Genomic DNA, 27787 nt, shown 5'->3' with positions numbered 1-27787 from the left:
TATTCTCAACAGCAGTAAGTTAAAAGCCTGACTGCGGAAGGGACCCGTAGTCAGTATTGACCCCGTTCTGTGTCCAGATCCGGAGCGTTGTCCACCAGTTGAGTATGGCTGCAGTACACTATAGTACAGCAATTCTCAACTGTTACTGTACCAGCGAATGGTGAAACAAAGTCCTCCTCCTTTTTTAACCAGCTCATGTTTAAAACCAGAACAACATGTAAAAGCACCACTGGAGATACAACTCACCACTATAACTTTGCCGCTGTTGCCGCTCTGTTGTGCAGTCTGTCTCTGCATCTTATCTGCTGTCACTCTGTCTGTCCTGTCTGTCTGTCACTCTGTCCGTCTGTGCTTCTCCTTGTTCTCCTCTGTTGTGCAGTCTGTCTCTGCATCTTCTCTGCTGTCACTCTGTCCGTCCTGTCTGTCTGTCACTCTGTCCGTCCTGTCTGTCTGTCACTCTGTCCATCTGTGCTTCTCCTTGTTCTCCTCTGTTGTCACTCTGTCTGTCTGTCACCTCTAAGTGTTAATTGCTATTACATAGAGAGCCAGCATATTAAGGAACATCTGTGTCTCTCTTTTCTTCCTACTTCTAATGCACTCACCTATAAGCTGTCTCTGCTAAGCCTAGCATCCTTTCCCATAGTACTGTGCTGGGCACAGCAACATCCTAGTTGTGAATGAATAAACACATTTATTAGATAAAGAAGAACAATTACTGCCTAATAGATGACCATTGGCTCATAATACCTTATGAAAGCCTAACTACACTGAACAAAAATATAAACGCAATATGAAACAATTTCAAAGATTTCACTGAGTTACAGTTCATATAAGGAAATCAGTCAATTGAAATAAATGCAATATGCCCTAATCTACGGATCTCACATGACTGGGAATACAGATATGCATCTGCTGATCACAGATACCTTAAAAAAGAAGGTAGGGGTGTGGATCAGAAAACCAGTCTGTATCTGGTGTGACCACCATTTGCCTCATGTAGCGCAACACATCTCCTTCGCATAGATTTGATCAGGCTGTTGATTGTGGCCTGTGGAATGTTGTCCCACTCCTCTTCAATGACTGTACGAAGTTGCTGGATATTGGTGGGAACTGGAACAGGCTGTCGTACACGTCGATCCAGAGCATCCCAAACATGTCAGCTTCCAGGAATTGTGTACAGATCCTGGTGACATGGGGCCGTGTATTATCATGCTGAAACATGAGGTGATTGGAGTGGATGAATGGCACGACAATGGGCCTCAGCATCTCGTCATGGTATCTATGTGCGTTCAAATTGCCATCGATAAAATGCAATTGTGTTCATTGTTCATAGCTTTTGCCTGCCCATACCATGACCCCATGGGGCACTCTGTTCACAATGTTGACATCAGCAAACTGCTCGCCCACACAACGCCATACACGCTGTCTGCCATCTGAAACCGGGATTCATCTGTGAAGAGCACACTTCTCCAGCGTGCCAGTGGCCATCGAAAGTGAGCCTTTGTCCACTGAAGTCGGTTACAATGTGAACTGCAGTGCAAGGCCAAAATTAATATTAAATTATTTGGCAACAGCTCTGGTGTCACGCCCTGACCATAGAGAGCTGTTTATTCTCTGTTGGTTGGGGAGTGATCGTGACTAGGGTGGGTCATCTAGGTGATTAATGGTTTATGTTGACGTGGTATGGTTCCCAATCAGAGACAGCTGTTTATCGTTGTCTCTGATTCGGGATCATATTTAGGCAGCCATTTCCTCATTGTGCTTTGTGGGATCTTGTCTACAGTTAGTTGCCTGTGTGCACACCAGTAGCGTCACGTTTTGTTTGTTTGTTTTGTTTGGTGAGTTTCTATTAATTAAAATATGTGGAACTCTACACACGCCTTGGTCCAATCATTATAACGATCGTGACATCTGGTGAACTTTTCTGCAGTCATTGTACCAATTGCATGCTCCCTCAAAACTTGAGACATCTGTGGCATTATGTTGTGTGACGACAACTTAACATTTTAGAGTGGCATTTAACTGTCTCCAGTACAAGGTGCACATGCGTAATAATCATGCTGTTTAATCAGCTTCTTGATATGCCACACCTGTCAGGTGGATGAATTACATTGGCAAAGGAGAAATGCTCACTAACAGGGATGTAAACAAATGTGTGCAAAATGTTTTAGAGAAATAAGCATTTTGTGGGTATCCTAACGGTTAATTACTATTACATACAGTACCTTCAGAAAGTATTCACACCCCTTGACTTTTTCCACATTTTGTTGTGTTACAAAGTGGGATTCAAATTGATTTAATTGTCATTTTTTGTCAACGATCTACTCAAAACACTCTGCCAACATCGATTTTTAAAAATGTATTGTAAAGAAAATTGTGTATCATAAAACACATATGTCTTGATTAAATAAGTATTCAACCCCCTGAGTCAATCCATGTTAGAATCACCTTTCATAGCAATTATAGTGGTCAGTCTTTCTGGGTAAGTCTCTAAGAGCTTCCTACACCTGGAATGTGCAACATTTGCTCATTATTCTTTTCATAATTATTTTATGTCCGTCACATTGGTTGTTGATCATTGCTAGACAACCATTTTCAGGTCTTACCATTGATTTTCAAGCAGATTTAACTCAAAACTGTAACTCTGCCACTGTCTTCATGGTAAGCAACTCCAGTGTATTGTCATGCTGAAAGGTGAATTCCTCTCCTGTTGTCAGGTGAAAGCAGACTGAACCAGGTTTTCCTCTAGGAATTTGCCTGTGCTTAGCTGTATTCGGTTTCTTTTTTTCCTGAAAAACTCCCCAATCCTTAACGATTACAACTATAGCCATAACATGATATAGACACCACTATGTTTGAAAATGTGGAGAGTGCAACTCAGTAATGTGTTGTACTGGATTTGCCCCAAACATAAAAATAAAATCAAATCAAATGTATTTGTCACATGCGCCGAATACAACAGGTGTAGACCTTACCGTGAAATGCTTACATACAAGCCCTTAACTTTATTTCTTGAACTGCATTGTTGGTTAAGAAAATGTTTACAAAAAAAATGAAAAATACAATAAAATAACAATAATGAGGCTATATACAGGGGCTACTGGTACCAAGTCAATGTGTGGGGGTACATGTTAGTCAAGGTATTTGTACATGTAAGTAGGAACACTTTGTATTCAGGACCAAAAGTGAATTGCTGGGACCTCCCGAGTGGCGCAGCGGTCTAAGGCACAGCACTGATCTAGGCCGCGACCGGGAGACCCATGAGGCGGCGCACAATTAGCCCAGCTTCGTCTGGGTTAGGGGAAGGTTTGGCCAGCCGGGATGTCCTTGTCCAATCGCGCTCTAGCGACTCCTGTGGCAGGCCGGGATCATGCATGCTGATATGGTCGCCAGTTGTACGGTGTTTCCACCAACACATTGTGGCCGGTTTGTATGTTAGGTTAGTATTGTGTAGGGCGGCGCTTAAATTGGCCCAGCGTCATGCGGGTTAGGGTTTGGCCGGGGTAGGCTGTCATTGTAATTGAGAATTTGTTCTTTATTTAACTTGGCAAGTCAGTTAAGTTTTTAAATAAATAAATGAAATAAATAAATAAAACTACAATGCTGTTGATCCATCCTCCTATCACCGCCATTAAACTCTAACTATTTTACAGTCAGCATTGGCCTCATGGTGAAATCCCTGAGGTTTTGTTCCTCTCAGGCAAGTGATTTAGGAAGGATGCCTGTATATTTGTAGTGACTGGATTTATTGACACACCATCCAGTGTAATGAATAACTTCACCCTGCTCAAAAGGATAGTCATTGTCTGTAGATTTTTTTTACCCGTCTACCAATACAGTGGGGCAAAAAAGTATTTAGTCAGCCACCAATTGTGCAAGTTCTCCCACTTAAAAAGATGAGAGGCCTGTAATTTTCATCATAGGTACACTTCAACAATGAAAATGAGAAAACAAAATCCAGAAAATCACATTGTAGGATTTTTTATGAATTTATTTGCAAATTATGGTGGAAAATAAGTATTTGGTCACCTACAAACAAGCAAGATTTCTGGCTCTCACAGACCTCTAACTTCTTCTTTAAGAGGCTCCTCTGTCCTCCACTCGTTACCTGTATTAATGGCACCTGTTTGAACTTGTTATCAGTATAAAAGACACCTGTCCACAACCCCAAACAGTCACAATCCAAACTCCACTATGGCCAAGACCAAATGCTGTCAAAGGACACCAGAAACAAAATTGTAGACCTGCACCAGGCTGGGAAGACTGAATCTGCAATAGGTAAGCAGCTTGGTTTGAAGAAATCAACTGTGGGAGCAATTATTAGGAAATGGAAGACATACAAGACCACTGATAATCTCCCTCGATTTGGGGCTCCACGCAAGATCTCACCCCGTGGGGTCAAAATGATCACAAGAACGGTGAGCAAAAATCCCAGAACCACACGGGGGGACCTAGTGAATGACCTGCAGAGAGCTGGGACCAAAGTAACAAAGCCTACCATCACTAACATACTTCGCCGCCAGGGACTCAAATCCTGCATTGCCAGACGTGTCCCCCTGCTTAAGCCAGTACATGTCCAGGCCCGTCTGAAGTTTGCTAGAGAGCATTTGGATGATCCAGAAGAAGATTGGGAGAATGTCATATGGTCAGATGAAACCAAAATAGAACTTTTTGGTAAAAACTCAACTCGTCGTGTTTGGAGGACAAAGAATACTGAGTTTCATCCAAAGAACACCATACCTACTGTGAAGCATGGGGGTGGAAACATCATGCTTTGGGGCTGTTTTTCTGCAAAGGGACCAGGACGACTGATCCGTGTAAAGGAAAGAATGAATGGGGCCATGTATTGTGAGATTTTGAGTAAAAACCTCCTTCCATCAGCAAGGGCATTGAAGATGAAACGTAGCTGGGTCTTTCAGCATGACAATGATCCCAAACACACCGCCCGGGCAATGAAGGAGTGGCTTCGTAAGAAGCATTTCAAAGTCCTGGAGTGGCCTAGCCAGTCTCCAGATCTCAACCCCATAGAAAATCTTTGGAGGGAGTTGAAAGTCTGTGTTGCCCAGAAACAGCCCCAAAACATCACTGCTCTAGAGGAGATCTGCATGGAGGAATGGGCCAAAATACCAGCAACAGTGTGTGAAAACCTCGTGAAGACATGCAGAAAACGTTTGACCTCTGTCATTGCCAATAAAGGGTATATAACAAAGTATTGAGATAAACTTTTGTTATTGACCAAATACTTATTTTCCACCAAAATTTGCAAATAAATTCATTAAAAGTCCTACAATGATATTTTCTGGATTTTTTTTCTCTCAATTTGTCTGTCATAGGTACACTTCAACTATGATGAAAATTACAGGCCTCTCATCTTTTTAAGTGGGAGAACTTGCACAATTGGTGGCTGACTAAATACTTTTTTGCCCCACTGTATGTGCCCTTCTATGCGAGGCATTGGAAAACCTCTCTGGTCTTTGTGGTTGAATCTGTGTTTTGACATTTGAAATTCACTGCTCGAATGATGGACCTTACAATTATCTGTAAGTGTGGGGTAAAGAGATGAGGTAGTCATTCAAAAATAATGTTAAACACTATTACTGCACAAAGAGTGAGTCCATTCAACTTATTATGTGACTGACTTGTTACGATCATTTTTACTCCTGAACTTATTTAGGCTTGCAATTTGTAAACATTTTGAAAAACATAATTTCACTTTGACATTATGTGGTTTAAATCTCAATTTAATACATGTTAAATGCAGGCTGTAACACAACAAAATGAGGAAAAAGTCAGCGGGTTTGAATACTTTCTGAAGGCACTGTATATAATATAGAGCCAAAATATAAATAAACTGGCAGTACATGTGTCTAGCATCACTAGGACCAGAAGACCACACTGCCTGTGCTGGGCCCAGCAACATCCTAGGGTAACATTTTATTTCAAGGTTCCATAATTAACACTTTATAAAGGTATTTACAAACTCTTTGCACACCATGTATTAACTATTACTCCCACATTTGTCAATGTAAGTTAGCTAGTTATTCACACATGCACACAGTACATATATTTCCTTGAACATCCTGTTTTGTGTGCTTGTTCTTTTACCAGGTACTGCAGGAATGTCTACCAATGGCATGGCCATCATTTTGTGATATTAAACTGGTTACTCAAAATACTTATAAAGTATTTAGAAAGTATAAATAGCACTCACTTTAGATTGGGGAATGCAAAAATAATTTTCTAATGATTAATGTGGGAGAAATTATAAATAAATGCTAAACACAATTTATAAATGCCTTTATAAATGGTTTATTATGGATCCTTAAAATACATGCCTTATAGATGACCATTGTCTTATTTACTACCTTATAACAGCGTAACTACATATTTAAGCAATAAGGCACGGGGGGGTGTGGTATATGGCCAATATACCACGGCTAAGAGCTGTTCTTCACACGATGCAACGCGGAGTACCTGGATACAGCCCTTAGCCATAGTATACAAACCCCTGAGGTGCCTTATTGCTATTATAAACTGGTTACCAACATAATTAGAACAGTAAAAATACATGTTTTGTCATACCCGTGGTATACGGTCGGATATACCTAGGCTGTCAGTCAATCAGCATTCAGGGCTCGAACCACCCAGTTTATAATTAAAATGAGAGAATGTAATGTGTTACCCCCTGCCCACTTAGCTAAGTGTTTAAATATTAGGCTACATATAATTCAATAGAAGAAAATAGGGAGCGAGAAGGAGAGAGAGAGACTGCCAGTTCCTTAATGTTTTGGCTGTATAATACTGCTAACAAGTGACCGGCCTTTCAGCGAATGAAATAGGCGGGACTTTCCAGCCTCCAAAGGCAGTAGCTATGTAATGCAATCCGAAAGCGGAGTCACTCGTTACTACGAGATCAATAACCCACTCGCTGAGCTGAAGAGACTGAGATTCAGAAGCAAATAAACATTTACCCTCTGTGGATAGACCAAGTACCCCAGGGGGTCTTAGTACCCCTGGTTGGGAACCACTGCACTACATGACCAAAAGTATGTGGACACCTGCTCGAACAGCTTCTGGAGTGTTTCCACTGCTTCAGAGTCCAATGACAGCGAGCTTTACACCACTACAGCCGACAATTGGCATTGCGCATGGGGATGTTAGGCTTGTGTGCAACTGCTCGGTCATGGAAACACATTTTATGAAGCTCCCGACTAACAGTTCTTGTGCTGACGTTGCTTCCAGAGACAGTTTGGAACTCGATAGTGAGTGTTGCAACCGAGGATAGACCGTTTGTACGCGCTACGTGCTTCAGGACTCGTCAGTTCGTTTTGTGAGCTTGTGCGGCTGATCCGTTGTTGCTCCTAGATGTTTCCACTTCACAATAACATCACTTACAGTTGACCGGGGCAGCTACAGCAGGGCAAAAATTTGACGAACTGACTTGTTGGAAAGGTGGCATCCTATGACGGTGCCACGTTGAAAGTCACTGAGCTCTTCAGTACGGGCCACTCTACTTCCAATGTTTGTCTATGGAGATTACATGGCTGTGTGCTCGATTTTATACACCTTTCAGCAACGGATGTGGCTGAAATAGCCAAATCTACTAATTTGAAGGTGTGTCCACATACTTTTGTATATATATATATATATCGCATTTTGTGGTCAATTTCGACCAGCCCACCCCAATTAAAGATGATTCGGCCCTTCTGGCATTTGCCAGAATTGCCATTCGGCCAATCCGCCCATGCAGGTGGCTGGTGAGGAATGCTAACCTGCTGACCTCTGAGACGATCAACAGACATCTCCGTGTTCTTCATTAGCAATAGCCTGTAATGTACCCTTAATATACCCTTAAATACAGGATACTCAAGCATGTAAATGGTATCAAATATAAGACCCCATTTTATGTTTTGCTGATGATAAGGATCAGAGTTTGGGAAGTCTTTTGTAAGCCAGTATATAAAGTATCCAAAGAAAGTCTGTTAGAAGAGATCTTTAAAACTGTTCTCCATCAGCACAAACCTTTTTTCCTTTCAGATCAGATGTGAGATATTGTATGAAATAGTTGGGTTACAGAATCCCCAGACTTAATAAATGTCCTTATCAGCAGCTAATATAATACTGTATCTTGACTGTTATGATTATGATACGGGCAATATGAATAGCTTAATCTATATACATATTTGTCAGACATGATGTAATGTAGAGCTGGTAACAGCAACCGACTTTGTGCCTTTCTAGCCAACTATCAGCTTCAGATGGAGCTCTGTGAGGGAGCACAGACACGGACATAAAATTTGAAGTGAAACAAATCTCAAGGACTTGAAAACCACATATAGTGGAACATTCCATTGCACCTTTGAGAGGAGGGGGGGTGGCAGATTAAGACCCAACTTTGACCCAGACAGCCATGTAAACTGCCAAAATTTGCCAGAAATATGGGAAAATGCTGTACCACCCAACCTCCCACAGCTCTTACAGCTTTCAAACTGTTAGAGATGATTTGGTCAACAATTGGACATAATCTCAGCACCTCTGTCAAGCTGAATTGGACTCCACTGGTAAATGTACTGTATTAGGGGGGCTTGTTGGAATTCAGCAAGAGAGTGAGAGGGCGAGGGAGTGAAAGAGAGAGACCTAGAAGAAAAAGAGAGAGGGAGAGAAATAGAGAGTGAGAGAACGATAGAAAGGAACAACATGGGGGAGCCACAGAGGGAGCAAAGGCAGATTGAGACTTCTCAGCAGGGCTGAGAATGGCCATTGAGTGACAAGGGTGTGAGTGGAATTGGGGGTCACTTGAAATTAAATATTATTGTTTTTTGCAATCAAAAGTCACAACTCAGTCTGCAGCTGCTTTCACATGACTGTAACTTGAGGAGCGCGGTTATTATTGCAGTGGAAAGCAAATTAACTGCGTTAACGCACAGTGGAAACCTCAACATTGGGGCCTCAATGGGTGCGTTGAGCTGCTGCCACACACCCCGACTTTGATGCCGGTTTACGTATCTTAGGGAAAAAAACGATGAAGATTTATAAGACGTTGTGAAAACAGAGCACCTTTAAAAAGAACAACCCTAGGCAGAGTCTACCCTCCGAAACCATGCTAATTTGTCATGCTTACTGTAAGTCTAGCTCAGCTGACGAGCTCAAGACCCTGGCCACAAGCAATACAATTCACTCCTGAGACCCTTCAGGTGGAATAAAGTTCAACAAACAGCCAACAACTGACACAATGGTTGCAAATGTACCCCCACACTTCCAAATGAAACACACATTAACTTGCATTCCAATCTACCAATCTTCTATTCCATTTTAATATTATTTTTTCTCACAAAAAAAACAACAGCTTCTGTGTTTGGTTCGAGAGAAAGAGAATTGCCGCTTACCCATCATGTTATAAAGGCTCTGAGGTGCAAATTGTCTTGGCATTTTCCGTATTGCTTCTTTATACACCGTGAGGGCCTCCTATGAATTAATAAAACAAAAAGAACCATCCATTAGGCACGAGGGCCCAACCAGGCCGGGGCCACAAGTCATTTCCCTACTGCAGTCAATGGAATGGTATCAACCACATGGAAACTACGTGTTTGATACCACTCCATTGACTCCATTCCAGCCATTATTATGAGCCTTCCTCCTCTCAGCAGCCTCCACTAGTGTGTGTTTCTGTGTGTATGTTTGGTGTGTGTGTGTCCCTGTGAGTGTGTATGTGTGTGTGCACCCTCCATCTTCCCCTCTATCCTACCTCCTGGTGCCCCTGCTCATGGAGCAGCTTGCCCAGGTTGTATAGGCAGCTGGTAACGGAGCTCTTGTGGGCGTGGGGGTCTTTCAGGTTCTCGTCGGGGATATCGGCGCAGGTCAGGAAGGTCCTCTTGGCTTCATCCAGTCTCCCCTGGTTCATCAGGACGATCCCTGTGTTCAAGTAGGCTGCTGCAGGGGGGAATGAGAGATCAAATACACGATCAACATGCAGGCAGAGAGTAATTAGGCTCTATGGGGCTGAAACTAGTCATTATCAAGCGTCTTTCGGAAATAAATTGGCCACCCACTGTGGATCAATTGGCTGCCACATCCATGGGGTGCCAATACATGTTCAAGACTCAGAGGGGATGGAATGTGAATGGGAGTCTGCAGGGTGGAACTGGCTCTACTAATAATGTATGTGCGCCTCTGCATGGCATGATGAAACGTAGACTACACTAGTGTCCTACCTAGCCCCTCTCCTCAGTTCTCTCTGTCCTTTGTCCATCCAAAGTGAACTGGCCAAGTTCCAAATTCTACTCAACAATCCCATTCTAGGAATAAATTGCATATATTCCCTTGGCTAGAGTGTTGGTGAAGACTGTTTCCATTAAGGATGTGTGCCTGAAAGGGATATGAGAAGAGTGTGAATAGAACTGTCTATCACTAGAGCTTTTCAATCGTCATGGAGATGGCACTTTGGAATCGTTACTTGACCAGATTCCAAGTTGTACCAGCTGTCAGTTAAACGCAGTGAAGAATGGTAAGACCTTGACAAATGACATCTATTATCTGACTTGCTCTCATTCCTTCACTTCCATCACCACGACCACCGCTTTAGGTAACTCATTCATTTAGCTATCGCCAGTAAAAGATGGGGTAATTGCATAATGAATGAGGACTATGATCATCATCTTGATTGTATTCATCATTATTAATTACACTTTGGGAGACAATGGAAGGGAAATCAAGGACTCCACTGTTTATCTGTCATCGGTTGATAGGAAAAACTATGGGGAATAATTGAGCACGTGAGAGTGACTTCTGCTAACCAGGCAGTGTGACAGTTGAACGATGCTGATAACGAGCTAGCAGGAAGCGTGCATGAAAGAGTGAAGGTAAGACTCACGGAAAACAAGCACATTAAGGGAGAAGGAGAGAGAAAGAGGGGGATAATGAACTAACAGAAAACATGCATGCAACTTTCCTGAAGGTAAGAGAGGAAAAGAATTATCATTGAGAGAGGAGAGAGAGAGACTTTGACCTCGATTCATATTAAATTAAATGATGCAATAGTTTAATCTGTCGGCTTGTGGTCCTTGAAAGCTAATCTACAGGTTGTATTCAATCATTCATTTAGCAATGTAGCAGGCCTGCCTGTGCCCTCCCTCACCCTCAGTCCCATTGGCAGTTGCCTGGACATTGGCACTGTGCAATACCAAGAGCTGGAAATTGTTAACAAAAAGAGGAGCTGTACTTACAAGCCAGAGTTGGCCTGCTCCCAATGGCCAGTTTATAGTAGTGGAGCGCCTCAGAGAACTTGTTGTTTTCTTGTAGCAGCAAACCGCTATAACAGAGAGAAGTAACAGAGAAAGGTAGGCACTCTCACGTCTACAAATCTCAACAGAAGTGACTAATTAACGTCCAATGTGTCTGATAAGACTGAATAACATAAGACAACAAGGTAATACAGCTTCCCAGTAATTACTAGATGAATATAATTGGAAACAGTGCCGTGAAATAAAATGCTACTGTACCTAATCTCTACATCTGTTCTAAACAATCTAAAAGTGGAACATAATCTAAGGTTCTGTTGAGTAACACCTAAAGCCCTTGGGGCTAATGTTGAGTATTGGCTGTCTGCTGGCTGTTGTCCTACCCTCATGCTGACATAGCATGATTAACAACCTACTGTCACAGACACAGCAGGAACACAAAACACAATTTCCTCTCTGTGAAGACCACTGATCAATAGACAGACGTGTGTGTGTGTGTGTGTGTGTGTAAGGGGAGACGGTGATGCTCATGTATGCAAACAGAGTGTATGCTGAAGTAAAAAGGGCTTTATAAATACATTTGATTTGATAAAGACACTCACAGGTTATACAGCATGTCTGCCATGTTCCGGCGGTAGTAGAGGGCGTTCCTGTACGCCTGCTCCGCCTCCGCCATCTTGCCCTGGTTCTTTAGGACGTTTCCAAGATTGCCCCATGCTGATAGAGGGAGAAAATAAGGTTAACAGGGTCAATCAACATGGCCGCCAGCCTCTTTCGAACACCCTCTGTCCCTGCCTTAGGTTTTCATTTGCGTATCTGAAAAAGTACGAGCTATTGTTAATCACGGCACTTTCCTCGCTGCACTAAAAACTGCTATGGTGAAACCTCTTCTGAATAAAAGTAATCTAGATTATTCAGCTCTTCAGCCAATCTCCAACCTTAAGGAAAATTCTGGAGAAATAGTTTCAAACAGCTAAATTATTTTTTAATTGCCAACTGTATATTTGTTTATTCCAATCTGTCTTTTGGGCCCAGCACAGTAAAGCACGTCTCTGTGCCTTAGTTAAAGTGGTAAATTAGCTTAGAGCTAACACAGATGCCAAACAGGTATCTGTCCTTGTACTCTTGGATTTAAGTGCTGCATTTGACACTGTTGACCATGATGTCCTTCTGGACAGACTGGAGAGATCCAAATTGGCGTAGCAGTCGGACGTGTGTTTTTCTTGTCGCGTGTTAATTAGTCTGTAAATAGTCTTTTTTTTGTATATATTTTATTCTCACTTTACATCTACGAACAATCTACGAACTTTCCTGCAACCAGCCTCATCCAATGTGGTACGGATATGCTATTTTTTTTATACCTTATAACTGGAACCTCCATCAGAACCTATCCAGCAAACTAGCTACTAATCATTGTTTGCCACTGCTAGTGGTCTTCACCTTTAGCTCGGACACTAGCCAGCTTTAGCTCGGACAATTACCTGCCAGTCGGCACAGCGCGATATCAACCCAGAGCATATCCGACGCAAGCTCTGGACCATTACACCGGATCATCGCAGCTACCGAGCTGCAACCGAGTGGCTCCTGTTGGCTAAGGCCTCTGTCCCGAAGCAAGCACCAGTTAGCCTTGAGGTAGCCTCGAGCTAGGCCCATCTCCCGGCCAGCCGAAAGAGTATACTAGCTAGCTGTTTATTCCATGTGTAACTCTGTGTTGTTGTTTTTGTCGCACTGCTTTGCTTTATCTTGGCCAGAATATGTGGACAACTACAAATACCTAGGTGCCTGGTTAGACTGTAAACTCTCCTTCCAGAGTCACATTAAGCATCTCCAATCCAAAATAAAATCTAGAATCGGCTTCCTATTTCGCAACAAAGCCTCCTTCACTCATGCTGCCAAACATACCCTCGTAAAACTGTGTTGTTGTTTTTGTCGCACTGCTTTGCTTTATCTTGGCCAGGTTGCAGTTGTCAATGAGAACTTGTTCTCAACTGGCCTACCTGCTTAAATAAAGGTGAGAAAAAAAAGGAGGTGGATTGGCCTCTGGTCCGGTTCTAAAAATAGATATCACATGTGGTGTTTTGGGTCCGGTACTGTTCAGTTTATGTGTTACCCCTTGGCAGCGTTAATAGAAAGCCCAGCATTGGTTTCCACTGCTATGCAGACGATACACAACTTTACATTTCTGTGTCACCAGAGGATTTTAGCTCCACAGATAAATTATTAGACCGTATTAGTGATTTAAATACTTGGATGGCTCACAACTTCCTCCATCTAAATCAAGACAAGACCGAGGTCCTTATTATTGGAGCCAAAGCACAGAGAAAGAATCTGTCCGCACATTTGAATAAAGATAAAACACCAGGTAAAAATCCTAGGTGTCATTTTAGATTCTGAACTCAATATCGAACCACACATTAGGAATGGGACCAAAATAGCTTTTTACCACCTGAGGAACATTGCCAAGTTCAGGCCGTTTCTATCTTAGGCTGTACAGAGAAACTCATCCATGCTTATATTACAAGCAGGCTTGACCACTGTAATGCTCTCATGTCTGGTCTACCCAAGGAAGCCATTGGTCAACTGCAAAACATACAGAATGCTGCAGCACGGTTACTGACCAAGACCAGACGGGGAGCACACATTACACTGATTTTCAAGTCTGCACTAGCTGCCTGTGAGGTTTTAAAGATGATTCTATTGGTTTTAAATCAATCTATGATTGTGCACCCCAATGCATGTCAGACATGCTTTTGAGTTATGTACCTCAGGTCCTATGGCACTGGCCTTTTAGTCATTTTTAACTCTAGGACCAAGATAGATATGGATAGGCAGCCTTTAGTTACTATGCCCCAGCCTCTGGAATAGCCTGCCAGAGAACCTGAGGGATTTCGAAACTATGGACATATTTACAACAGATCTTATACACCTTCGCTTTTCCTTACAGTGCTTTTTTTAGACTTTCAGTTTTTGTTGTTACTCTTTTCTTTTTTATCCTCTTATGTTTGTTGTGTAGTAAATATTTCATTGTTTTTTATTCTTTTTTCCCTGTGAAGGCGCATTGCGTTGCATTCATGTCTAAAATGTGCTATATAAATAAAGCCTGATCCCAGATCTGTATTGTCTTGCCACGTCACGTCAAATGTCAAGTCAAACAATGACCATAGGGGTTGGCAAGAGAGCGCAAACTGATATGGGAACAGGCTGGTTTTAACCCTCCTTAGAGGGCATTGTGCAGGCTGGGACAGAGGGCATATCCACAGCTGGTACTGAGCTACTGGGACCAGAGGCTAAGGAAAGAAAGACTCCCCAGGGAGTCAGTGTGTCAAAGAGCCCAATTATTTCCAAACAGAAAATGAATAAAATAACGGTTCCATACGACTGCTCTATAGTATATTAATATAGAGGGAAAATGTAGTCTGGCAGACTGGACAATGGTGCAATCTCAGGGGTGTGAATGAAGTAGGTATATTAGCTACATTTCTGTTGTCAAGTGGTATTTGTATTTTCCTATGAAAAATATGTCTATATTGATTACTGCTTTACAAGAAAATGCACATGCACAACATGATTAAAAGTATGAGGACACCTGCCCGTCGAACATATCATTCCAAAATCATGGACATGAAAACGGAGTTGGTCCCCCCTTTTGCTGCTATAACAGCCTCCACTCTTCTGGGAAGGCTTTCCACTAGATGTGGAACATTGGTGAGGGGACTTGCATTCATTCAGCCAAGAGCATTAGTGAGGTTGGGCGCTAATGTTGGGTGATTAGCCTGGCTCGCAGTCGGCGTTCCAATTCATCCCAAAGGTGTTTGATGGGGATGAGGGGCCTAGCCCTAACCATGAAAAACAGCCCCAGACCATTATTCCTCCTCCACCAAACTACAGTGAATTGAGGCAGGTAGCGTTCTCCTGGCATCCGCCAAACCCAGATTCGTCCGTCGGACTGCCAGATGGTGAAGAGTGATTCATCACTCCAGGGAACGCATTTCCACTGCTCCAGAGTCCAATGGCGGCAAGCTTTAAACCACTCCAGCAGACGCTTGTCATTGCACATGGTAATCTTAGGCTTGTGTGCGGCTGCTCGGCCATTGAAACCTATTTCATGAAGCTCCTGCCGAACATTTCTTGTGCTGACGTTGCTTCCAGAGGCAGTTTGGAACTCGGTAGTGAGTGTTGCAACCAAGGAAAGATGGTTTTATGCGCTACGTGCTTTAGAACTCGGCGGTCCCCTTCTGTGAGCCTGTGTGGCCTACCACTTCGCGGCTGAGCCGTTGTTGCTCCTAGACATTTACACTTCACAATAACAGCACTTGCAGTTGACCGGGGCAGCTCCAGCAGGGCAGAAATTTGACCAACTGACTTGTTGGAAAGGCGGCATCCTATGACTGTGCCACGATAAACGTCACTGAGCTCTTCAGTAAGGCCATTGTAGTGCCAATGTTTGTCTATGGAGACTGCATGGCGATGTGCTCAATTTTATACACCTGTCAGTAACGGGTGTGGCTGAAATAGCCAAATCCACTCATTTGACGGGGTGTCCACATACTTTTGTATATATAGTGTAGCTTGACAAACAAATCGACTGAATAGTGTTACTCTTCAATATTTTAGCTTGACAACTAAATCAATACTGCAGCTAAGTATGGACAGTTGGGATCCATCATGTATACATATGGGCTTATGTATGCACTTATGCACTATTTAACTGGGTCTATATACTGCCGAAGGCAGTAAGAGTAAGAGAACTGTGAACATGAATGACAGTGAACAATCTGTCCCTTAGATGCTCTCCCGATGGCTGTATAGGACAGGAAAGACAAAGAGTGAGTCATTCGGGTTGCATTTCATAAAAATGTATCAAGTGCTCAGTTATGCCAAAGGCTCCTTTTGAGCTATGCATTTATATACTAGTTTAGGTGTCCGAGAGAGATATCGCCGAAGTCTAAATAACAACAATAGGAAAGCCGAGCAGAGCAAAAAAAACAAAAAAAAACAAGTCAATAACTTCACCCTCTAAAATGCGACTGTAAATACAATAAGACCTTTTAAAGGTTATATACTACAACAGAAACCTTGCCATGTGAATTTGTTCCGCCTCTTTAACTGTGCTTTCTCACAGAACTTATTCTCAATGCTTAACGGAGTGTGTCACTATTTCAGACGCGGCCCATTGCGTCTCATCACACATCGTATGAGGACAGTGAGCCAGGGAAGGAACGTAGCTGCTGCTCTGAGTTGCGTTGCCAGGATAAACACCTGTCATGTATCGGCCCTGCCGCAGAATCTGAAAGGGAAATGAGCTAACACAACATGTCCTGCCGTTACCTTTGTCCTTAGCCCGGGCTCACTATCTCAGGAGTAACACTATTAGCTATACAGTACTCTTTGGATGACCGTGAGCCTAAATTTAAATGTTTGAATATTCTAGTAATGTAGTTTCCCCTCATTGCCAATCAAGCAGCGGTCAGTGAAGATGTCCTCCAAAAGTAAGAAGGAGAGAGACTCTAGTCTGCCATAGTGGGATATTTAGTAGGTTTACAATGAAGGCTTTGTGTTGAAAGGTCCTTCAGCCATGATATACTGCCTGGAGAGGATAAACTATCTGGAAGCAGATATACTGTAAACAATTTAACAAGGAGCTCTGAACACTCATGCTCACATCTCAGAGTACATTTAAAAAATCACCCTTTCTATCACTCCCACATTAACAGGGAGTAGCTATCGCGCTATCACTTCACGTGATGTTACTTTAGGCCATACAGAGTCAGCCTATATTATGTGAGAATGTTAAAGTGTGTGTGTGTGTGTATGCTTGTCTGTGTGTGTTACCTTTAGCAGGATTCACGTATATTCCTGACTTGTAGAGCATCTCCTCGTTCTGCCAGTCCTGGTTCCTCAGCACCGTTTTAACCCCAAACAGCAGGACCATGGCAGCGCTACAGTACACCACCACAGTCCTGGACGACCTCCGCCTCAGCCGCACGTACAGGGACCTCAGCCCCACCGCCAGCAGCAGACAGAAACCCATACTGGGGATGTACAGTACTCTCTCTGCTATCACAAAGCCCACGTAGAAGAACAGGTTGGTGGCAGGGAGGAAAGGGATGGCCAGTAGGCCCAAGGAGAACGCCACTACATTCTCAGTGGTGGGCAGTCGAGTCCTCGTGACGTAATGCTTTTTGGTACCGTTTTGTGCACTGGCAGGGTGAGGCTCTGTTTCAGAGTTTGTGTGGTCGGGAAGGTCAGGGTGGTAATAGCTGTGTCCATTGGTGTTGGACTTCCCGTTGCCGTTGGTTACATGATGGGTTTTTCCGTTGGTTTCCTTGCCCTTGACCCGGCGGGTGCAAAGCCCAAACCAAGTCAGGAGGAGCAGTCCCACATAGAAGGCCACAGTATGAAGGTTCCTCCATTCGACAATGCCTCTGATCAGAGGCAAGGCGTCCATGGACCAATCGAAGCTCAGCGTGTCCGGGCAGAGGAGGAGCCACATGTTGACAGCGGGCAGGTAGAGGAAGGTAAGTGCTCGGGTGAGAAGGGACGGGGAGTCCCCCGCTGGGTTGTCTGAGTTGGAGAAGTTGGGTGGTTTGTTACCCATCCAGTAAAGGCGGCAGACCAGCAGAACAGCCCCCCAGGCAGCCAACAGCAACACACTCAACAGCAGGTGGACGTTCCTCCTCTGGAAGAGAGAGAAAACAACAACAGAGCTGAAACTAGGAGGAACGGCAATCGACTGGAAAGCTAGCAGCAACAGAAAGAAAATATCATGAGAAGCTAGAGCCAAAGTCGTTTTCTGGTTGATTGGTGATTTTTCTAACTCTTGGAGTCTTTGCATTTGATTTTGATCCAGGCCATGTCGGTCAATTGAGCATAAGATTGAATGTAATAACTGGAAAAACAACACAAGAAATTATAACGGTTTGTTAACGGAAAAGGAAAAACACAAGTGTGTCATGTATCGTTATCTATCATGCACAATTTTCTCAGCCAAGTGTTAGACTGCATCTTTAGAATGTGTTGCAAAAGTCAACTACAATGGATTTTATTGTTATGTTTTGGCTGTGATGTGGGTTTTTAAACACCCATGCACAGGAAGATATCAGTTAACAGTTGCTTGGGCTTATAAACCAACAGAAAAAAAGAAATGGGAAAAACTGCCCTGTGACTTTATCTTTGACTTCAGCCAAAATAATCACGGCTACACTGGATTCATTGCCTGTTGCTGAGCAAATGTGGTCTAACATCATAGCATTCACTTATTCCGTGTTGTCTTTCTCTTCACAGACCTGGCCTTTGCCGACATGTCAAAATAAACTGCAGAATACGGGCCCATAGACGGTCTTAACTGTCATATTGCAAGCTTGATATGAAATACTTTGTGAAACTCTTACACGGAAATGATTGTGAAGTATTTATAAAGCGTTTGAATCTTTTACACTTTGGTGGGAGCGCAGATAAAAAAGCTGGCCTATATTGATCCCAATAGAACAGTTCCCGCAGTAGGATCAACTGGCCATTCTTACTGTGTTTATTTTGGAAAGAACACTCCGCTTAAAAAATCTTTAAGGCTTCCCTTTCACAATAACGCCAACTAGTATATGCAGGGAAACATTCATTTGTGCCCTGCAACAGTTCTCTGTGGTCATGAGAGGTTGATCTCATACTGGCACAGCATCCAATCATGAGGCTATAATACATAACATATCATATCTGACCAATGTATGTATTGTAATTGACTCATTTCCCCATAGAGATTGAATGAAAAGGATCAGACCAGACTGCCTATCACAAAGAGACATTACACAGACAAAGCCCTGGAGTTATGCAATGGACTTTAATTCGTATCATTCCTTAGAGATCTCAAGATAATAGACCTCCCTCACAGACATACACACAATAGAGTATTGGCTTTTATTCCCCATGTGCTGTACAGTACTCCTTTGGTACGTACACCCCTATTTACCATTTAAATAGAAAGCCATTGCTGGTGTCGAGCTGAAATCCCTTTAAGTCCATTTGATGTGCCCTCTTCCATCTCAGCATGTCAAATGGATTACATGTAGCATCTACTGTATGATCAAATACTGGGTCATTCCGTGAAATGAGTGCCTTTTGCGTCCCTTTGATATTCCATGTAGAAATGTTGCACCAATATTGCATTTTAAAAGCCTGTTTCATTAATTGACTTGCCCTTTAATAGACACCCCATGGAGAATTCAACAAATCTCAACTTTTTAAAAACATTTTCCTTCTAGGAAGATTTTAACCCATTTAATCCCCCAAAATGTTACCATCATTGTAAATCTATTTTGTTTTTTTGACAAAGTCATTTCTGAAGATTATTATTTATTTAATGTGATTATTTATTTCATTTATGTCTGTCGCTCATTTTAAGGTCAACCCTGTTACGTGAAATGAACTTTAATTTTCATGAGGTGAAACAATACCTTTTAAAATATTTTTTTCTAAAGAAGCATTGAACATCTAATAGTCAACCCAGTGTAAAAGCAGGTGAGCAGGATATACTCTTTTGGGGAATTTCCAGGTGTTTTGTGCTGGAAAAGTGGGCAAGTCAAACACACCTACTCACTTAAGGGTTTTTCTTAAGTTTTTTCATATTTTCTACATTGTAGAATAATAGTGAAGGCATCAAAACTATGAAGTAACACACATGGAATCATGTAGTAACCAAAAAAGTATTAAACAAATCAAAATATATTTTATATTTGAGATTCTTCAAAGTAGCAACCCTTTTCCTTGATGACAGCTTTGCACACTTTTGGCATTCTCTCAACCAGCTTCATGAGGTAGGGGTGGTATACAGAAGACAGCCCTATTTGGTAAAAGACCAAGTCCATATTATGGCAAGAAAAGCTCAAATAAGCAAAGAGAATTGACAGTCTATCATTACTTTAAGACATGAAGGTCAGTCAATGCGGAAAACTTCAAGAATTTTGGAAGTTTCTTCAAGTGCAGTTGCAAAAGCCTTCAAGCGCTATGATGAAACTGGCTCTCATGAGGACCGCCACAGGAAAGGAAGACGCAGAGTTACCTCCGCTGCAGAGGATAAGTCCATTAGAGTTACCAACTTTCAGAAACTGGCAATTAACTGCACCTCAGATTGCACGTCACAGAGTTCAAGTAACAGACACATCTCAACATGAACTGTTCAGAGGAGACTGCGTGAAAAAGGCCTTCGTGGTCGAATTGCTGCAAAGAAACCACTACTAAATGACACCAATAATAAGAAGAGTTGCTTGGGGAAAGAAACGCAAGCGATGGACATTAGACCAGTGGAAATCTGTCCTTCGGTCCAAATTTAAGATTTTTGGTTCCAACCGTTGTGTCTTTGTGAGACGCAGAGTAGGTGAACGGATGATCTCCACATAGGTGGTTCCCACCGTGAAGCATGTAGGACGCAATCTGATGGTGTGAGGGTGCTTGCTAGTGACACTGCCTGTGATTTATTTAGAATTCAAGGCACACTTAACCAGCATGGCTACCACAGCATTCTGCAGCGATATGCCATCTCATCTGGTTTGTGGGACTACAATTTTTTTTTCCTGTTTTTCAACAGGACAAGACCCAAAACACACCTCCAGGCTGTGTAAGGGCTATTTTACAAAGAAGGAGAGTGATGTAGTGCTGCATCAGATGACCTGGCTTCCACAATCACCTGACCTCAACCCAATTGAGATGGTTTGGGATGAGTTGGTCCGCAGAGTGAAGGAAAAGCAGCCAACAAGTGCTCTGCTTATGTGGGAACTCCTTCAAGACTGTTGAAAAAGCATTCCAGGTGACTACCTCATGAAGCTGGTTGAGAGAATGCAAAGCTGTCATCAAGGCAAAGGGTGGCTACAATGAAGATAAAATATATATATATATATAAAATATAAAATATATTTTGATTTGTTTAACACAAATGTTGGTTTCATGATTGTAGCTGGGCCACTCAAAGACATTCAGAGACTTGTCCCAAAGCCACTCCTGTGTTGTCTTGTGTGCTTAGGGTCAATGTCCTGTTGGAAGGTGAACCTTTGCCCCAGTCTGAGGTCCTGAGCACTCTGGAGCAGGTTATCATCAAGGATCTCTCTATATATTGCTCTGTTCATCATTGACTCGATCCTGCCTAGTCTCCCAGTCCCTGCCACAGAAAAACATCCCCACAGCATGATGCTGCCACCACTATGCTTCACCATAGGGATGGTGCCAGGTTTCCTCCAGACGCGACGCTTGGCATTCAGGCCAAAGAGTTCAATCTTAGTTTCATCAGAACAGAGATTCTGGTTTCGCATGGTCTGCGAGTCTTTAGGTGCCTTTTGGCAAACTCCAAGTGGGCTTTCATGTGCATTTTACTGAGGACTGGCTTCCGTCTGGCCACTCTAATATAAATCAAATCAAATGTATTTGTCACATACACATGGTTAGCAGATGCGAGCGTAGCGAAATGCTTGTGCTTCTAGTTCCGACAATGCAGTAATAACCAACGAGTAATCTAATGAAACATTTCCAAACCTACTACCTTATACACACAAGTGTAAAGGGATAAAGAATATGTATATAAGATATATGAATGAGTGATGGTACAGAACGGCATAGAAGATGCAGTAGATGGTATCGAAGGGCCTTCTTGTTGGAGTGTTGCAGAGATGGTTGTCCTTCTGGAAGGTTCTCCCATCTCCACAGAAGAACTCTGGAGCTCAGGTCAGAGTGACCATCAGGTTCTTGGTCACCTCCCTGGCCAAGGCCCTTTTCTCCAGATTGCTCAGTTCTGCCGGGCGGGCCAGCTCTAGAAAGAGTCTTGGTGGTTCCAAACTTCTTGATGGAGGCCATTGTGTTCTTGGGGACATTCAATGCAGACATTTTTTGCTACCCTTCCCCAGATCTGTGCCTCGACACAATCATGTCTTGTAGATCTACAGACAATTCCTTCGACCTCATGGTTTGGTTTTTGCTCTGATATGCACTGTCAACTGTGGGACCTTATATATACAGGTGTTTGCTTTCCCAAATCATGTCCAATCAATAGAATTTACCACAGGTGGACTCCAATGAAGTTGTAGAAACATCTCAGGATGCACCTGACCTCAATTTCAAGTCTCATAGAAAAGGGTTTAAATAATTATGGAAATAAGGTATTATTATTTATTATTTTATACATTTGCAAAAATGTCAAAAAATGTATTTTCACTTTGTTATTATGGGGTATTGTGTGTAGATTGCAGAGGATAAAAAAATGTAATCCATTTTCAAATAAGGCTGTAACGTAACAAAATGTGGAAAAAGTCAAAGGGTGTGAATACTTTCTGAAGGAACTGTATATGCTACTTCTCAACCAACAGCCTATTGACCAAACAATCGACCAGTCGACTAATTGGGGTCAGCCCTAGATGGCAGAGAGCGTGTAAAGTGGCGAGCGGTTTGCTGATGTCAATGTTGTGAACAGAGTGCCCCATGGTAGAGGTGGGGTTATGGTATGGGCAGACATAAGCTACAGACAACGAACACAATTGCATTTTTATCGAAGGCAATTTGAATGCACAGAGTTACTGTGATGAGATCGTGAGGCCAATTGTCGTGCCATTCATCCGCCGCCATCACCTCATGTTTCAGGAAACTGAAAATGTCCCAGTTTTTCCATAGCCTGCATACTCACCTGACATGTCACCCATACAGGATGTTTAGGATGCTCTGAATCGTCGTGTACAACAGCGTGTTCCAGTTCCCGCCAAGGTCCAGTAACTTCACACAGCCATTGAAGAGCAGTGGGACAATTTTCTACAGGCCATAGTCAACAGCCTGATCAACTCTATGTGAGAGGGACGTGTCACGCAGCATGGGGCAAATGGTGGTCACATCAGATATTGACTGGTTTTCTGATCCACGCCCCTACTTTATTTTTTTAAGGTATCTGTGACCAACAGTTGCATATCTGTATTCCCAGTCATGTGAAATCCCTCGATTTCAATTGACTGATTTACTTGTATGAACCCTAACTCGGTACAAATCTTTGTTGCTTTTATATTTTTGTTCTGTGTAATAGTCATTTTTTGATGTAACCTCTTGAGATGGGAATGTGTTTTTTATGAAAATGAACACGTGCTCTTTATTACATAATGTTAAAATGAGGTGGGTTTTTTTAATGACCAAGTTAAACTACTCAAAAAGGCACCGAAATGGTGGAACGACCCTACTGCATATCGCAGCTGTGACAGTGGCTGCGACCGTGGCTGTGTTATTGATCTTCCCCTCTGTCTTTTGACATTGCAGATTGATTCAGTGAGGAGATGTGCGTATCCTCAGGGGAAATGGGACTAAAGGGGCAGACTCTCCTCTCATCTGCCGCTGATGACTAGCAGTGATGTACAGTACAGAGTCATTCTCCCCACAGATAGTGACAGTGGTGAACACAGACAGGCCTTCAGCTAGGCTACTACCACAGTACAATAGAGAGACTTGTACTGTTAATGAATTGCTCACAAACCCACACGTCATGCTACTCACTGAAAGAGATAAAGAGAATGATTCAGTCATTCCATATTAAAAATCATAGGGATGCTCTTTAAGGAAACCATAACCCAATTGGTTCATGGATGGGGTATAGCTTAATACAATAATAGTATAGCCACTTGATTTAATTACTCTATGTAGTAATTTACAGACATAACATTGTCAATGGAACATCCAGTCTGTTAATCAGTACAATATGTCAAATATGTTGTAAATCTACATGTTGAAGACATCAAAATTCTTCATAACTGTTCGTTCGTTTGACATCTGTTTTAGTTCATTGATCAAAGTTTTGCTTCGAACAAACATTGAAATTCGAGATTCTGCTATGCCGTACAATCCATCACAATCGCTCCTTACAAACTATGAACTGGTGTGTTGTCAGAGTAACTACGGAATTATCATCAGATCATTAGATGCAGGACTAATTGACAGAGATCAAATCTGAATTGATTCCAGCATTGAGTCTCTTCCGTTTACCCCTGGTATGGTTTTGTGGGCCATCTAGGCCCCCATGAAGTAGGCCTCATGTCAAAATGGCCCAGTTGTAGAACTGTGTACCCGTCCAGTTTAATCTTTAAGCGGCAGGCTACAGAGGCGGAGAGGAACGGCATGACTGAAGAGAAAGACCGAGGCAGCCGGAGACTCAATCTTCCCATCTCCGGCTATTGAGATTAAGTAAGACATTCATTAAATATGTATTCAGCCATGCTGTACTCATTTGTAAGTGAGCCTGTTGGTGTAGGCTATGCTACCATACAGCTTCAGAGCAAGATTCCTTAACATTACCAAGCTAGCACAATTGGAAGTTGTGGGAACTTGTGTTTATAGTTTCACATTGGTTGTGGGAACTAAGCCACACGTTTCCTGACCGGTAAAACTGCAAGTGTTAGATTTGAACTTCTGAGAACAGAAGTGGAATTTTCTCCTGCTCTGTGAATGTTTACATTAAGGTTACAGGAGGCTCTGATAAAGTTTTACGCTGGTTCCTTAAAAGTCAATCTGGGAGGTTTTATTAATGGAAATTATAGGTTATTTCGATTTAAAAATATATATATATATTCTTGAAAACTTTCACTGAATGTTTCAATAAGTCTTTTAATAACACTGTTAGCTTATTTTGGATTTCACTTTTTTGAACTCCAAGAACAGATAGGACACATGGAAATGAATTTCCTTAGCCTTTAACCAGGAAAAAATATTTCTGCACTGAAATTCCCACAGAAGAATGTTGTTTCTTAAGGTTCTCTGAACTATTTGAGAACATTCCCAATGTCAAACCAGTTGGAGAACATTCCTAGAACATTACCATAATTGAAATGAAATGCAACTGTGTTTGAACTTTTAGTAAATGCTCTGTTAAAGTGACAAAACACCAAGAACATAAATGTTTTTTGTCAAGTTCCTTAAATTTGCTGAGAATGTTCCAAAGCCAAGCAACTACCGTGCACCATTCCCAGAAAGGTGTGGGAAGCTTGTATGCAAAATAACCATAGAACAACCACACTCTCACAAAGCTCTAAGATACATATGGTTCTCAGAGCGTTATGTGCAAGTTGAATAGACTGTCGTTGGATACCATCCCAATTAAAAAACAAGGTGTAAGGGCAACACTGTCAAAATGTATAACAAATCAGGACATTGTTTTCAAAGGATGAGGATCCACTGTTCAAATCAAATCTAATTGTATTGGTCACATACACATATTTAGCAGATGTTAATGTGAGTGTAGCGAAAGGCTTGTGTTCCTAGCTCCAACAGTGCAGTAGTATCTAAAAATTCACAACAATACAAACAAATCTAAAAGTAAAGTAATGGAATTAAGAAATACATAAATATTAGGAAGAGCAATGTCGGAGTGGCATTGACTAAAATACAGTAAAATAGAATACAGTATATACGTACATATGAAATGAGTAAAGCTGTATGTAAACATTAAAGTGACCAGTGATTCCATATCTATGTACATAGGGAAACAGCCTCTAAGGTGCAGGGTTGAGTAACCAGATGGTAGCCGGCTAGTGATGGCTGTTTAACAGTCTGATGGCTTTGAGATAGAAGCTGTTTTTCAGTCTCTCGGTCCCAGCTTTGATGCACCTGTACTGACCTCGCCTTCTGGATGGTAGCGGGGTGAACAGGCAGTGCCTCCGGTGGTTGATGTCCTTTTTGGCCTCCCTGTGACATCGGTGCTGTAGGTGTCCTAGAGGGCAGGCAGTGTACCCCCGGTGATGCGTTGGGCCGACCGCACCACCCTCTGGAGAGACCTGCGGTTGCAGGGTGGTGCAGTTGCCATACCAGGCAGTGATACAGTCCATTCCAGAGGTTAATATGTTGCTTGGCAACAGAAAATTCACCAGTTCAAATCTTCATATCCCATGTTTCTTGCTAATTCAAGAACAACTATCAAAAGTCTTAGGTCAGGTCCCAATGGAAGATGAAGAGGAGGGACAGTTTCACCTACTCAGCATTACTTCAGGTAAACAGAATACAATGGCTATGCTTCCCGAAATAAAGCATTAAAGCTGTAACTTTTTGGGTGACCCGACCAAATTCACATATAAATGTGTGTTATAGATCTGCCAGTCTTATTGAAAGCAAGTCAAAGAAGCGGTAGATCTGTTCCATGTGCTCTATTTCTATGCTTCCAGCTCTTAAGTTTTGTCTTTGCGTCTTTTACGCTTTTTGTTTTTTACACCAGCGTCAAACAACTGAAAATATAATATCGTTGGTTATGGAAAATATATTTCACAGTGGTTTAGATGGTACACTGATTCTCTACACTATACTTGTTTGTTTTGTCACATAAACTGTAAATAGGCTATTTGAATTTTAGAAACCAGCAAATGGACGGAGCAATTTCTGCATAGTGCATCTTTTAAGAAATCATTGGCTTTCATGTTATAAAATTCCTCTTTAATCTTATAGGAGCACACATAAAGAACTTGCTCTAACGGAGGTTTAAACCTATTACAACCACAGGACCATGACTTTTAGAAAGTTAGCCTAACTCACCATGAACTTAGTGGTTCTGCTCAAGGGAAGCGAACAGACGACTACAGCACTGCTGACTACAGTATTACACATCTTGATGAACACCACACCAATATCACAATGTCATTTACTGTGGTGTATGGTATCTGTGTCAGGAGTACGTGAAAGGACAAGCTGGGGAGCTGATGTGTAAGTACGGCCAGAGAGACTAAGGGAAAGTAGGTTAAGCAGCCCTATAGGGCAGGAAGACATAAGGGCTCACTTCCCCTGGAACAGAGGTTAATATCATATCTATGTATCATAGGACTCCACTAGGAGGCGTGATGGACACAGAGGAACGTGGCATTTAAAGCTGACCGCAGTAGGATTAGCCATTGTGTCAGTTCAAAGGACATGTCATGGCTATTACTAAAATAAACACATGAACAAAGGGGATTATGGTCAATGTCATCACCCTTTCACCTCGGGCTTGTCCTCCGCAAATAATACATTTTACTGTGCAGATTTTAGTTGAAAGATGATCTGACCCTGGGATAGCCTTGTCCCAGATCTGTTTGTGCTGCCTTGCCAACTGACCATAGGAGTTGGCAAAAAAGCACAAACGGATCTGGGACCAGGATAACTTTGGGACGCTCTTATGACATTATTGATTTGTGCGAGGAGCTGAAATTAGTCAATGGATAGAACATGTCGGGACATTGTGACCGTTCCACGTCACATCTGATGATGACAGAGCCGTACCCCATTTCAATTCTTCATTCTGAATCTTTCAACCTCAAAAAAGCAAGATATGAGATGTCAACAGCTGTATGAGTCGCTGCTATGTTCGAGTGACGTTAAAAGCAGAGCCAAAAACATGTTGATGTGGTTTAGCTTGTGAATTAAGTAACAGCGAGGAAGCACAGCTTTGGGTTGAAATATATATGACAAACATAAAAAAGAGGATAGCGGCAACGGGACATTTCATGCTTTTCTACAGATGTAAATCAGCATTGTTCTTGTTGGCCGTGAAATCCACCCTACATCCCAGATCCCCCTGCCATTAGGTC

General features: G+C 42.3%; 1 protein-coding gene across 3 annotated transcripts in view; it reads right to left on the bottom strand.

The window, feature by feature from the left end:
- tmtc2b (transmembrane O-mannosyltransferase targeting cadherins 2b) overlaps positions 1–27787 on the bottom strand; it is a 169511-nt gene that overhangs the window by 37535 nt on the left and 104189 nt on the right. For all 3 annotated transcript variants that reach the window (XR_006083616.1, XM_024423883.2, XM_024423885.2), the window contains exons 3-7: positions 17070–17916; positions 11840–11954; positions 11223–11308; positions 9746–9930; positions 9387–9465 (exon numbers count right to left, since the gene is read on the bottom strand). Coding sequence is in view for 2 of the 3 variants with exons in the window: in XM_024423883.2 (XP_024279651.1) it covers positions 9387–9465; positions 9746–9930; positions 11223–11308; positions 11840–11954; positions 17070–17916 (1312 nt within the window). In the remaining variant the exon portion in view is untranslated. The remainder of the gene's footprint in view (positions 1–9386; positions 9466–9745; positions 9931–11222; positions 11309–11839; positions 11955–17069; positions 17917–27787) is intronic.

The sequence above is a fragment of the Oncorhynchus tshawytscha genome, linkage group LG06 (genome assembly GCF_018296145.1).
Source record: "Oncorhynchus tshawytscha isolate Ot180627B linkage group LG06, Otsh_v2.0, whole genome shotgun sequence".
In the NCBI taxonomy this organism is placed as follows: domain Eukaryota; kingdom Metazoa; phylum Chordata; class Actinopteri; order Salmoniformes; family Salmonidae; genus Oncorhynchus; species Oncorhynchus tshawytscha.
This window is presented reverse-complemented; position numbering and strand designations above follow the sequence as displayed.